At 34.6% G+C, this 14,485-nt stretch overlaps 2 protein-coding genes across 2 annotated transcripts; one reads left to right on the forward strand and one right to left on the reverse strand.

Annotated features, from left to right (window-relative positions):
* The first annotated feature begins 886 nt into the window (after positions 1-886).
* Positions 887-6,628, forward strand: LOC114315578 (putative adenylate kinase 7, mitochondrial). The gene is made up of 4 exons (XM_028262179.2): positions 887-1,366; positions 2,473-2,613; positions 3,518-3,751; positions 6,225-6,628. Exons 1-4 carry the CDS (start codon positions 977-979, stop codon positions 6,384-6,386), a joined length of 927 nt encoding a protein of 308 aa, XP_028117980.2. The 5' UTR covers positions 887-976; the 3' UTR covers positions 6,387-6,628.
* Positions 6,629-8,388: 1,760 nt separating this feature from the next.
* On the reverse strand, positions 8,389-14,197 carry LOC114315577 (Leucine-rich repeat protein kinase family protein). The gene is made up of 7 exons (XM_028262178.2): positions 12,203-14,197; positions 11,937-12,070; positions 10,835-11,078; positions 10,060-10,268; positions 9,929-9,954; positions 9,210-9,321; positions 8,389-8,871 (listed from the first exon to the last, which is right to left on the reverse strand). The coding sequence occupies exons 1-7, from the start codon at positions 13,425-13,427 to the stop codon at positions 8,641-8,643; spliced, it is 2,181 nt and encodes a 726-aa protein (XP_028117979.2). The 5' UTR covers positions 13,428-14,197; the 3' UTR covers positions 8,389-8,640.
* Positions 14,198-14,485: the final 288 nt, after the last annotated feature.

The raw sequence follows: 14,485 nt of genomic DNA on the forward strand, positions 1-14,485 counted from the left end.
TTTACTTCAGGGTATAATTGTAATAAAAAAAAAATTATAAAATGGGTGTCCAAAAAATTTTGGCAGGTACTAATAGCAACACTCTATTGATACACTAATTAGTATATTAATAAATGCATAGCACTACCGATAAAATAATTATGACCCAAATATGATAATGGCAGTGTTTGGCAAGTTGGTTTTTGGGTTTTTTTTTATTTTTTTCACTACAAGACAAATGTTTTACAAAACCAAAAAAAATCAATCCAAACAAAATATCACGTCAAACCCTATAATCATTTCACTTTTTCTCTCACAAATATCACATCTAACCACAAAAAAACCTAACTATCTTCCCAAAAAAAAAAAAAAAAAATCTCCAATAATATCTTACAACTAAAAAAACTCACTTCCCAAACACCCACAATATGTTAAAATAGCACAAATAAAGGCCAACTAAAAATAAATAAATAAATAAATAATCAATCAACTTTCTAAATACAATTATTTAACCAAATTAAAATAGTAAAAAAAAGAGGATAAATTACAAACATACCCCTTGAGATTTATTTAAATTACAAATTATCTCTTGTAATTTTAGAAATTACATTATACCCCTAAGATTTCTAATTTCATAATAAATAGGTCATTTTATTAATAAAACATCAAATTAATTAACAGTTTTTAATAATATTAAAATTTTATTTCAATTAATAATTCAGATAATTTTATTACTGTATAGGTGAACACTTGAAAATTTTACTTTTTTAATTAATTTTGTTAAATAAAAAATTATGATAAAAAAATATTTATAATTTCTCCAAACACACGACAATTCGTATTTTAAAGAAATCAGTATTTATAATTTACCAAAAAAAAATTAAATAGCCAAGTTTCCAAAAAGGCCAAAATATCCATCCATCCATACAGCCCCTGAAGCTTTCTGTCTCTAGTGTGTGTCCTGAAAGGAAAAGTCCTTCACTTGGACTTGGAAACCATGGCCGGAATCCGCCGCCTGAAAGCCTCCGCCGCCGCACTCAGCCACCTGAAAGCGGTGGCAGCGCCTCCTCTTATGCAGCTTTTTCTTCGACTCGTCACCACTCGATCCTACGGCGCGGCGGCGCAACCACAGCAACAGCAACAGCTGGAGCACGATTACTACGAAACAGAGTCAAATTCAGGGGGGTTGGCGCCAATGGTGGATTTGGATTTGGATTCGGATGGGTCGTTGTGGATGAGAGGAGTGCAGTGGGTGTTCATTGGCAATCCAGGTGCAAAGAAGCACGTCTATGCCGATAAGCTCTCTAAGCTTCTTCAAGTTCCTCACATTTCCATGGCATCCCTCGTTCGTCAAGACCTCTCCCCTCGTTCCCCTCTCTACCAACAAGTTTGTTTACTCCTCTCTTTCTCTCTCGCTTCTCAATAATCAATTCTCTGTTTGTTCAATTGAAAATCTCATCAAAACAATTTATTATAATTTAGTGTTGGATTGATATACGTTTTTCGATGATCAAGAATCAATGATTTAGTTATAACTCATAACATCTTTGATTTCGTGTTTAATTATGACATTTTTGGTTTAGAAATATGGGGTTATGCTATTATAAGGTGCATACTACTCTATACATTTTATGAGAGGATTTCTTGGTCTTTTTTGGAGGACAGAGATAGAGAGGACGGTTTTGGTTTTGACGAGCTTCTATTTGCACTCCACCACTACCAAAATTTTCAATTCACAACCATTTTCTTGTTGGGATATCAACTACCAAACCAAAACAAAACCCAATTTGGTGGTTGATGTCCAACAATTAAGTTCCCATGGTTTTGATTTACATTCCTTTTTCGTCTACTTAAAAAGTATATATATATATATATATATTTGGTAATTTTAAGTGCTGAAAAATATACTTTGAGTGACTATGTCTTCTAGTATGGTTGCAGATATATGACCATATTGTTTCTAGCTGTCGTCGTCATAATTTATTTATCAAAACCCTCAAATCAAGTCAACAAGCCTCATATCCCAATTATGGAAGATAAAGTTGATACTTGAAAATAGTGATTGCTAGGTTTCAAGTTTGTAAGTTTGCAAAATATTGGGGTACCTCAATAATTGTGTGCCGAATTACAGTGGTAAATGGCATTTGGTCGTTGATACTTGTTTATTGAATACCCACCTTTTCTAAGATAAATTCTCCCACCGTACTGTTAGGCTCAGCAAATTGCTTCATTTATAGGATGGCTGGAGACATTTTGGAATTCTGTTTGATAATTTTTAGATTTGTATTTGATAGAAATATGGTTTTGTGGATAAATATCTGTACTTCCAAAGAAACACGCTTTGTTTCTTGGCTGCCTCCATTCTTTATGGGCCTACTCTTTGATTGCATTATAGCTTTCTAATCATAAGACAGACATTAAGAACTTGTTGATTTTAACACTTCTGGTGCAACAGAGTTACGATCTCGTGCTCACTTAGTTCATGTTTTTTAGATTGCAAATTCGGTGAACCAGGGGAAACTTGTTCCAGAAGAGATCATTTTTGGGCTATTGTCAAAGAGGCTGGAAGATGGGTATTACAAAGGAGAAACTGGATTTATTCTTGATGGAATTCCTCGTACACAAATCCAAGCTGTAAGCCAAAAGTCCTTGATGTTAAAAAATTTTTTGTTTTGTATACATCAACCAAGACTTCATTTAGTTGCCATTGCCTCCGTTTGGTTGCTCAGATGATAGGAGAAGAAAACTGGTTAAGTGAAGATTAAGAAATCCCAACCATTGATCATCTTGGATTGAATGATAAAACTATACGCTCAACTAAGCCTAGTTCAAGTTTTTGGCTTTGTGGAATGTGAGTTATTTAACATTTTTACATTTAAACAAGTTTCACATTTATATTTCTTTACCTTGAGCAACCAAATAACATTATTGACTGCATAAATATCTAGGAGTAGGCTGTGGCTGATTTTGTGGGAAGAGAAGAGAAAGGAAAGAAATATAGTAGGACAAAAAAAAAAAAGAAGAGAAGTAGGAGGGAGTCTATTTTTTTCATTTTTTTTTTTTTTTTTGTTGTTTCGTTTTGTAAAAAGATAAAAATAAAAATAAATGCATTGGAAGTTAAAATGAATGGTTGTTTGTACAAAGTAAGAGAGCAAATTGGTGGACTAAGATAAAATATTTTATTTATTTTCTCAGTTTCATTTACTTCCTCTGCTCACTTTGGGAACTAAACAAGTCAAAAGAAGAAGTGAATTAAGAAATTTCTGTTCCTTTCTAACTTTCCTTAACAACCAAACATAATATTAATTGAATGCCACAAGGCCAATGCATAAAACACTTTTTGGGCACAAATGCTAAGCACATTGTTCTGTTTTGTTTTCAACTTTAAAAGAGAGCTAAACTTATCAGCTTAAGGATTTTCACAGAGTCAGCATAATTATTAAGATGCTGTTTGACAATGTTGTCTTGCCTATTTAGAGGGTACAAATGTGATGGAAAATTATACTTTTATAATAATGAATCTGCTTTGTATTTACAGGAGATCCTTGACAAACTTATTGATATTGATCTGGTTGTGAATTTTAAATGCACCGAGGATTGCTTGCTGGAACACCATGGAGATAGCATCTTTTCCCATCCTCATCAATCTGATCATTTCAGCAGCTCTGCTTCTGCAACTCTTGATATGGCCTCGCAGGACACACGATCAAAATATTCCTTTTGTAATACAGAAAGTGCCTGGAAAGGAAAAGCCCATTTCTATGCCAAGCAGGTATTCCAAAAATCTCAAATGCCTTTCCTTCTAATCAAAAGATTTTAGTACGTTTCACTTTTATGTTTAGCTCTGTTATAATATTTAGTTCAGCATAGTGTCATCCCTTTCCCCCAGTTTTACTAATCTAAAAAAAAAAAAAAAAATCCCCCAGTTTTGAATTTTTCCTCGACTATTTAGCCCATAATAACTGACATATTTCATTTTACTAGGATTCAGTAATATAATATCCTTTAATTTGAGGTAGTAAGATAATCTGGAAAGTCTAATTAGTATTTACTATTTTCAATTCATCATCGTTGAGAAATATTCTTGTTTTTTTTTTATCTTTTTGATGGCTTTTCTATGACATCTGTGTTATCTTTTCAAGGTATGATGCAATAGTTAAGCTAAGTTTTGGAGAATGTATTCAAAAAGAAAAATCTAGATTTGGAGAACATATTGCATGTTTTCAGTATTCTCACTACATTTTAGTGTCCTGAACTGGCATTTCCTGTCTTTGTTAGAGATGGAGTGTTGGTATAGCCATCTCCCCTTACTTTGGACCAATAAATTTGTTGTTGAATATGGGCCCCCACTGGAAGTGGTCACTTTTGAAATAGAATTTCACACTTTTCTCTTCGTAACTTCTTGTAACTGTCCCTCAACCATTACTTTCCTTCTGATGAAATTTCTGAATGCTACATGCAGAATGATTTGCTTCTATTGATATATTCTAGCAAAGTTTAATTCAAGAAGTTGAGTGTTCTTTACTTAAATAGGGGAACCGCTTCCGATATGGGAATTCTTTTATTTTTTTCCTTTTTTTAATACAAAGAAATTCTTTTATAATTAATTCATTTGCCCTAGAAGATAAGGAATTGGCACCAGAATGAGATCTTAATCTCAAAATAGAAGGGGAATATGGTGAAGGTGTTAGATACTGTGGCCTTAATTGGAAGCTATCAAGTTTCTAAAGAAAAGAAAAGAACAAAAAAAAAAAAAGAGGTTGTATCCAGTGCACGAGGGCTCCCACTTACAAGAGGGATTTGGAGAGGTAGTAAAATATGGATAAAGCCCAAAAAAATTGGGTTGCTAACTATGAAGCACAGATACTTCAAATAGGCACCGTAGTGGTGTTGGACCCGGGGACACATATGTCCCTTTAATTTTATTATGTTTTTGCTAGGGACACGCGTGTCCAAATCTAGACACATCAAGGGACATGGCTGGGGTATTTTTTTTTTTTTTTTTAAATTTTTGTAAATGTATTTTGGGTGTAAAATTAAGAAAGTAAAAAAAGAATATTGTTGAGGCTCTTAGAATTTATAATATCTTTTTTGTAAATGGATAATCTATTAATTTGTTTAAATGTAGTGGTTTTTATATATATTGAATTAATGTTAGTTTTATTAATTTTGATTGTTTGGTAATATAATATTAATCTACATAGAAAATATATATTAAAACAATAATAAATTTTGCTTTGTCCCCCGCCGTGTCCTTGTTCCCATTTTTTTGAAATGACCGTGTCTAGTGTCCTTGCTTCATAGGTTGCTAACTCATTAAATGGAAGCTCTTGTGCTGTTGTATTATATTTGATCTCTCTCTGTCTCTCAACTTTATTGATCTTTTTAACATCCATATAAGGAAACAATTGTTGCTTTCAGATTCTCTTATTTCTCTTGGATTCCCTATTGGATTAATGCCCTTGAATCCGTGAGGTTATATTGTTAGGCTGGGACCTTGAATTAGTTGTCTTGTTATTCTTGTAGAAGAATATTATCTGATGGGTAGAAGGGAAAATGGGAGCCTAGACACTGTTTTCAATGGTTGAAAGTTTACACTTGATTCAATGACCAATTCTGTACTCCTCCAGTGTGATGGAAAAGTTATGTTTTTCTTTTTCTTTTTTTTTTCGCTTGAGGGGCATATTTCTGGGAAATAGGCTGGGTTGTCCATGCCTCATGGAGTATATTTTATAATACATTCATGATGATAACTTACTGTTTCGATAGTGCATGTTTCTGTTTCCATTGAAACCAAAAAACCAAAAACAAATTGAGCAGTTGCCCATTAAAATCTCTAGTCTATTACATTCTCTGAAAGTTATCAATTTTGCTGATTTTACACTTGTTGATTTGAAAGCGTGTGTAAATCACAAGATTTGTGTCCTGTTATTTGGCATAGTGTGTACTATTTTTCATATGATTTTATCACCATGTAAATTTTGACTCTTTTATTTTCCTTTGTCATTTATGTAACCATATTTCCTTGTTTTAAATCATACTTTTCCAGTTGTTTGTGAATATTTCTTTACTATTTGGTCCAACATAAATGCCACACATGCATTTTAATTTTATTCCGCTGGAATAACAGTATTACCCGAGCAAATTTATTAGGTTCTTGGTTTCATTTTTTAAATTGCATATACTGTTTACATGTATCTCTTAAAAGTAAAGTTTATGGTTTGTCAATTAAAACTTTCTTTCAGATGAAGCCAGTAGAAGATTACTACAAGAAACAGAAGAAACTGATTGATTTTCAAGTAGGCAGTGCTCCTAGAGAGACCTGGCAAGGGCTTTTGGCTACACTACATCTCCAGCATATTAATGCTGCCCATTCTAGATTGACTTCTGGATCAAATTGGCTGTGATCTCCCAGTGACCTTTCTGCTGCCCTTCAGGCTTTGACATTGCTGTAAATATGAATATTGCAAATAGAAGAGTTATCACCAAAGTTCCTTGGCATATTAGTATAATCCTACCTTTGCTTTTTGTTTTCTACGAGGGGGGTACGGGTTGTATAAGATGAAGATCCAAGCCTTCCCCTTGTCTCCTGTAAGAGATCTTTGACAATGCAAGCGTGTAATATAGCTTTGGCAATTAGACTTTGCAACTTGCTTGTTTCCTGTATTAATTCAAGTCATAGTTGTTAGAATCTTACGATTTACAATACGATTTGATACAAGTTTTAAGCAAAATAATTCGATTCATACAAATGAATCTTAAATTGAGTGAATCTTACATTTCAATTGTGATTCACTACAATTTATTGCAGGAAAAGAATTGAAGCTAATATTTCCCCCACCCCGTCCCCTGGAGTTATTTTCCATGCCAGAACTTGCACCACAGAATTTGAAAGCAGTGTGACAGTACAAAAAAGATATATGGGAACCCTAGCTATGATGGAACCATAGCTCAGTAAGATTTTCTTCAGATTGGTCCAAGTGATTATGTTGGAAACAGGTAAAGAGGGTTTAATGAAGGGGAAATATCGCATCAGTGATATTTTAAAAAATTTATTATAATTTAATGGTAAATTTTATATATATTTATAATTAAAACCTTAACATTTTTCATGAATTTGTAATTATTTTTTCAAACTACCACTAATATGTATTTTTTCCCTTCAATGAACGCCTCATATGGGTTTAGAAAAGGAATCTTATGCTCAGTTTGATTGGGTGGAAAATATTTTTTAATCAATTTTATTTTTTCTAGAAAATATTTTCTGAAATATTTTGTTTTTTTCTATTTTGGGTGGTGGGGGTGGTGGTAGGTGAAGGTGGAAGTGGTGGCGTGGCGGTGGGGTGGCGGCAACGGTGATGGTAATGGTGGTGGTGATGGTGGTGGTGATGGTGATGGTGGCAGTGGCTGTGGTAATGGTGGTGTGGTGGTGAAAGTAAGAGTGATGATGGTAGTGTGGTGACATTCAGCGATGGAGTCACCTAAGGACGAGGGGTCACGTGCCCCGTAAAGTTTTGATAATTATACTATTATCTCTATGAATAAAGATTGGGACCCCCTTTCCCCCACTCCCTTTTGACCCCCTTTCTTTTTTGATTGGTCACTTTTTTTTTTTTTTTTTTTTTCTTTTTTTTCTCTTCCTCCAATCACCACCCGCCACGTGTGTGTGGAGGTTGATGGGGGTTGAAATTTGAGGGGGTCTAAATCACTGCTGTATCTCTATACATAAAAATTATGTATTGTTTATCAGAAATAAAATTATAATAGTGCCCCTCCATAAATCATGTAAAATTCTTTGTATTTTTAAATTTTTTAAAATGTTCTATTCTATTTTTTGGTCATTCTTGTAAGTAAAGCAAGAATTTAATCAATTGATAATTTATTACCCATTATTGAGTTCGTTTAGTTGGTTATTTCTTTCAGTTGAGTTGATAGTGTTGGACTTATAGATTGTAATTTCAGTTCTTTGTTTATCTTCTTGTCGGGTTAATAGAATTTAGTTGATGTAAATCAATCTCATGAGTCATGATAATTGTAGATCTCACCGATTGAGAAAAAATAAAATAATGTATGAATTTAATAATATCTCATTATTGGGAGAAAAAATTCAATGTTGTGATTAATTTGTGCCTCTTCTACGTTAAATTTCTAGTTTCGCTACTAGTAACATTGGTTTAATTTATAAAACGTTTTCAGCCTTTTAAAAATAGAAAACATTTTTTGCTTAAATAGGTTTGCTTTTCATTGATCATTAAAAATATTTTTCGTTTGACTTTTGTTATTCATTATATCAAATACAATATATATATATATATATAGAAAATATTCTGTCCAAATAAATGGAACGTTAGTGACAAGAACTTTACTCTTCAGAGGTACTTTGGTTCTGCTACAACCATATATCCCAACTTTGCAGATCAAGAAATAATACCAGTCACAAGAGTACATGCTCTAAAAGAACATAACTGTCATACACATAAGTTTATCTGAAGGCTCAATGACATAGAAAATTTACAGAAACTTATCACTCACCTTTTGATCTTTGTCAGGACTAATAGACATGCATACAAAATACACATACATAACAATTTCCAACAACAAAACTATAGGCAAAGTGTGTGAAAGCTAGAAATATTGAGGCACATATCACTGAGAACAACTTTATGAAGGTGACTGTGCCCCGGATCTTTGGTCACCATCAACAGTTGCCTCCTGCAGTTGAGCTGCATACTGTAAGTTCCAGAGTACATCCTCGAAAGACGGAGGAGATGAATCTGGAGAAATGCACTTCTTCGCTATGCAGATAACGATTGACAGCGATTCTTGTGAACAAGTAGCCAGTACAAGTGGATCCACGATCTCCCTTTGGCCATCTGGGCTGCTGAAGGACACCTACAAAGTGCATAAAGCAGTTGCAGGATTTGTCACATCAATAACAAACCTGCTAAACTGATCTCTATAGATATTAATGAAAGTTGGGAAGACAAGCTTAGAGGGCCTGGGAAAAGCTTTTTATCACCATTCGTAAAAATCAAAGGCGTCATGAGAAAATGCAGGTAGGGCTATAAAACGAATCAAGCTAATTGAACTTGGATTCTTTACATAACAAGCCAAACTTGAATACATTTTAGAATTTTTTTTCTTTCTTTTGAGCTCGGCTTGAAATCTAAACAAGTCAGGTGTTACTTGTAAATATGATGTTCATCAAAATGATGAGATTCAGTGAATACCATTTCATTTAGCAAAAACGCCTCCCTCCTTGCAGATATGGTTGGCCCAATAATTGACTCAAGTAATATGAATCCAAAGCTATAAACATCATCCTCTAACGATTTCATTTGCCTGCAAAAGATTGGGTAATCACAATTACACATTTATGAAGACATACAGCTACTAATGCACTCAACTTGCAAAAAAGAAAAAAGAAAAAAAGAAAAAGAAAACTTGCTTGCCAAGATTCATCTCTTCCTTGACATAATAAGGGCAGGGAAGCCAGTGCATGAGACTAGTGAGGACTGTGAAGGGTCATATGTTCGCAGTCTTACTTGCCACATGTAAAGAGACTTGTTTCTGTATTTTTAACCCATGCTCCACATCATCCCTCTTCCTTAACATATAGATTTCAATTTCTAGTTTCTGTATTTTGAAAAGCTACATTTTTTACCCTACAGTTTCTAAGAAGTTTTTCAAAATTGCCCAACAGAGAGCTTGGAAAATACAAAAATTTACCCATCTTTTAAAAATTATTTTGAATTTGCCCATCTGCTGTTTTTATTGTCCTTTGATTTTAACTCTTGATTTTTATTTCAATCTCCTTCATCAAATAGTAAAGAATTCTGTGTACTTGCTCTCACCAAACAACATTTTTGGTTCCGCCCCTGTTTCCAGTTAGTCCAATGGATATTCCATTTTATTGAAAATAAGGTTTTTAATCAAAGAAAGAACTTACCATGATTTAAGAAAATCTTCCTTTGCCTACAAAACCAAGAGATTGAGTGATGTCAGTTAGGGAGTAAGGACAAAAAGATTTATTGCAAGGCCAAACCAAACCAATCTACATACAATGGGAGAGAGACATACCTCAGGTTTATCAACTTCTGCAAACATAGAAAGGCCATAGTCACTCAGCTTTGCCATATGATGCTCATTCAGCAGTATGTTATTAGCTTTCAATCGGTTGTTAAAGAAACTGGGAATTATTCCAGTATGTAGGAAGTGCACTGCCTTTGCAACACCGATTAGAGCTGCCAATCTGTCCGACCAATTGAGGGCCTTTTCTGGACTATTCTCTACATAGGCAATTTGCAAAACAATTTAGATTCCAAGCGAAAAATCTGACCTAACTCATAAACTGAGGTTCATGGCTCCTATCCCATTAATCAAACTTCAGTTTTTCAGGTTTCTGCTTTTGTCACAAGGAGGTTTCGTTGCATTTCATGGTTTTGGAAACTATCATCAGACGCGCAAATGTGTAATTTGCAGAAAGATGGGAGATACATTGTCTGATTCATTCATACATCAGTGATCAAATATCACCAAAATGTAAATATATGGTTGTTATGCTTCATTCTTTAGTTTTCTTGTTTGGTTCCTGAGAATCTGATATGATTATTGCCATGCTTATAGCCTGCTTTCTGCTCAAACAATGACTCTGCATAACAACCTCTACTATAAACTTTTTCCCTTCTTGTGCAATTCTCACAACATTTCAAAGCTGATAAGCATTCAATCATCAACACCATTTAAAAGCAGAGTGATAGGAAAAAACATAACAAAAAAGAGACTACTTGTTTTTGGATAATTTATATGGATATTCTGATGGTTCACTGTCGCTGATTTGATGTTTTAAGCTTACCTGAGAGATGTGTGCGATAATCCCCATTGGGCACATATTCATATATAAGATAGACTTGGCTTGCATTAGATTCGTTGTGTCGACTAACATCAATGCAGTGGCCCAAGAGGCAAACCAAATGTGGGTGCCGAAGCTTTGCAATCATTTCCAATCTGAGTTTAAGATTTCGGATTGTGTATCTTCTTGACAAAGTCAGGCATCTAATGGCTACTTGTGTCCCATTCTCTAATCTTCCTCTGTGAAGCTGCCAAAACAGAAGTGATGAGTTTAGGAGGTAATACTGAAATTGAATAAAAGCCCAAGTACTCAAGTCAATCATGGAGCTCAACTAAGAGTAACTAACTGTCTAGCTTGGAATGTGATCTTATTCCAGAGTAGATAATAGCCATGTTGTCATATGTGACACCCCCTATGTACTTATGCCATTGCAGTAACTATGGGGTTAGTAATGCTCTATTTATTTTGGCGGAAAATGTTTTGCCATGAATTTTTTTTTTCGTAGAACAACATTTGGTTGCGATAGTGGTAGTAGGTTGGTGGAGGTGGAGGTGGTGGTAGTGTAGTGGCGTTGGTAAGAATTTAGTTTGTCCAAATATGCTTGTTTCCGTGGTCAACTGAATTTTTTTTTCATTGACTTCCATTTTCTGTTGTATCAAATATAAAAAAATACAGAAAATATTTTCCATAAACATTTTCTGCTGAAAGAAATGGAGTGAAGTAAAAATAACACCCAAATAGTACAACACTTGTTTGCTAGTTTACTTCTGGTTGTTTTTGCTGCTTGCAGAGAATACATGTAATGTTTGAAGGTTAATACCTATACTTACTTTGATTGTGAAAGAAATAACTAATATAGCAACCAAGGCGAGAGGAATTTTAACTATGGTATTTGTTAACAAGTGGTGAAAAACGTTTTTGAAAATTGTTAAAAGGTCGGGGGAAAAAAAAAAGTTCGAAAACAATAAAAAGTGTTTTGAAAGTGATGAAACATGTCTTGCATTTATCCCATTTTCGTCACTTTCTTGTGCCCTAGGGGCACTTGCTTGCAAGACCCTTTTGACCGTAGTGAACATGGGATCATGTTATATGTTTTGAATGTTACCTTCCCATAAGAACCTTCACCCATTAAGGTAGACTTATCAAAGTTGTTTGTAGCTTCCATTAATTCTCCCAAAGAAAACAACCTACACAATGGCATAACTTCTATGCCTAGCTTTGCTTCTTCAGAAACAAACCCTGAAAAAAAAGAGGACACCACTTAAAACTAGGAAGAATTATATTTACAAACTAGAAACAAAAAATTTATAAAATAAAAAAAAAAAAAAAAAAAGGTTCAAAGAGAGCTTTTGGCAATGGATGACCACTTACTTGCACTCATTAGGATATCCGAGGAGTAGCCTGTCACAGAATTGTCCTGCACATCCTTATGCAGCAAATGTTGCTCCGACGTTCCTCGTGGGCAGTATTTTCTGCTAACAACAAGAAAGCTGAATGCTAAAAGCACAAAAACTCCGAAAACTCCTCCAATGACACACGCTAATATTACTACATCCTTTGTTTTGGATTCTTTCCTCTTCATATGAACTTCCACACAAAATGATTCTGGATGCTGATGATGTCCCAAATGAGTTGACAAGCAATTCCCAGCAGACTTAACAACTCTCTTATCTGATGCATTGCTCAAACAAGAAGGCAACAAGCCTCTGAACCTGTTGTTAGATACATCGACAAACTGAAGTTGACTTCCACAAGTCAAATGGGTGGGAACTGATCCACTCAACATGTTTGATGAAATATCCAAATGAGTTATGTTGGGAAAAGAGAAAATTGCAGCTGGAGGTGTTCCTTTTAGAAGATTTGATGAGAGATCAAGGCGTTGAAGCCAAACCAATCGGCTATATTTCCGGGGAATTTCACCAGAGAAGGAATTGTGACTCAAATCCAGTACACATAGGCTAGTTAAGGTAGTTAAATCAGGTAATTTACCAGAGAACTCATTGTTTGACAAGCTTAAATTGGTTAGATTTGGTAGTGAATCAAACCAATGAGGGAAGGTACCATTGAAGAAATTTCCATCCAGTTTGAGAGTTTGAAGCTTCACCATTCTAGAAATCTTAGGAGGAACAGAACCAAATATAAAATTTGAACTCAAATCCAAATGTTCAAGTGAATATAATCTATGGATCTTGTCAGAAAGTGGACCCCAAATGCCCAAACAGGACAGGGTAACAGCTCTCAAGCTGGTTAGCCTTGCCAAGGTGGCTACAAAAGAGTCCATAGAGAAGGTCTCTGATAGGGTTTGATTAGGAATTGCAAATCCATGAAAGTTGGTTACTACCCTTTTGGGCTTGTCACCCAAGATTCTGAGATGAGTGACAGAGTTGTCATGGCATGTGATGTCCACTTGTGGAGATGACAAATAGCAATAATCTATGGTACTGTTGTTATACCAAATCTCCAGTTGTTTTGGATACTCCAATTGCTTCCTCAGCTGAAGAAGTATTTGGGTTTGTGAGGACTGTAATTGATGGCTACCCATGATAAAGAAAGTCAAAGAAAGGCATAGTAGTAAGAACAAGCTAGACCGCCCCATCAATCCTATCTTTTTTACTTGATAAGGGTAGCTAGACACAACGGTATGGCTTGTTGTTAGTGTTTTTGGTGGCAGGAGTTCAAATCATTGAAACAACCTCTCCCCTAGACCGAGCTCAGGAATCCTATATCTTTCTAGTGATTACTTGCTAAGACGGCTAAGTCCAACAATAAAGCTTGTTGTTAGCGTTGTTGGTGACTCTGGATTCAAAGCATAGAAACAACCTCTCCAAATCCTACTTTAGTAGGAGTTTCGTGCACTGAGTTGTCTTTATTACTTGAGAAACAAATAAGAGTATGGAAAATATGAAATATTCATGAACCCAATAGCATGTGTTGGAGGGATTGAAGAGATTGTAGACAAGGCTGTTCAACAAGAGAAGGAAGGTTATGCTGCACAATGGCAGACTCAATGAAAGATGGAAAACAGAGTTTTGATGAAAACCCAACAAAGATTTAGAGAGAGAGAACTGAAAATGCTACCTTTGGAGCTCTAGTGTGAACCTGTGATGCTTTTACAGTGGACTGTTGAACAAGTTAAGCGAACCTTGAACAAACATTTCTCCTGCAATACACAGTAAGACTACTTGTTCTTTGAAAAAAAAATGAAGAGAGAGAGAGAGAGAGATGAGACGCAGCCTGGGCTCTTCTGTTCTGTGATGAAATCTTTAGTGTTTTTCGTTGAAGATTGTGAGATATATATGTACTGAATTGATGAAGTGGGTCTTTTCCCATACGACAGTTGAAAGTCTCTCCCTCTCTCCCTCTCTCTTGTTTAGTTCTCCAACACTGTAGGATTGAGATGTCCAAAATGATTGTATTTTTTAATTTTTTAGATTAAAAAATTGAGAAAAAAATATGATTATTTGTAATAATTTTTTAGTTTTTTATGAAAAAATATGTATTAAAAAATTATATAAATTAATATATTGGAGAAGATTAGGATGAAATAGGCAGTACGGTGAAATAAATTCAAGACAACATGTATGTTAGGATATGATTCCCTGCTTTTTGAGTATTGAATTGGAGTTGTTGTTCGGCCCGTGAGAGCCCACCACA

The sequence above is a fragment of the Camellia sinensis genome, chromosome 15, assembly GCF_055761805.1.
Source record: "Camellia sinensis isolate YWXY chromosome 15, ASM5576180v1, whole genome shotgun sequence".
Lineage (NCBI taxonomy): Eukaryota > Viridiplantae > Streptophyta > Magnoliopsida > Ericales > Theaceae > Camellia > Camellia sinensis.

What these genes read in the sequence shown, in the direction of transcription:
- LOC114315578 (XM_028262179.2), top strand. Translation starts at nt 977, where the DNA reads ATGGCCGGAATCCGCCGCCTGAAAGCCTCCGCCGCCGCACTCAGCCAC. An exon ending in CTCGTACACAAATCCAAGCT is followed by an intron (nt 2,614 to 3,517) that starts GTAAGCCAAAAG and finishes TTGTATTTACAG; the next exon opens with GAGATCCTTGACAAACTTAT. An exon ending in CCCATTTCTATGCCAAGCAG is followed by an intron (nt 3,752 to 6,224) that starts GTATTCCAAAAA and finishes ACTTTCTTTCAG; the next exon opens with ATGAAGCCAGTAGAAGATTA.
- LOC114315577 (XM_028262178.2), bottom strand. Translation starts at nt 13,427, where the DNA reads ATGGGGCGGTCTAGCTTGTTCTTACTACTATGCCTTTCTTTGACTTTC. An exon ending in GTGAAGGTTCTTATGGGAAG is followed by an intron (nt 11,079 to 11,936) that starts GTAACATTCAAA and finishes CTGTTTTGGCAG; the next exon opens with CTTCACAGAGGAAGATTAGA. An exon ending in GAAGATTTTCTTAAATCATG is followed by an intron (nt 9,322 to 9,928) that starts GTAAGTTCTTTC and finishes AATCTTTTGCAG; the next exon opens with GCAAATGAAATCGTTAGAGG.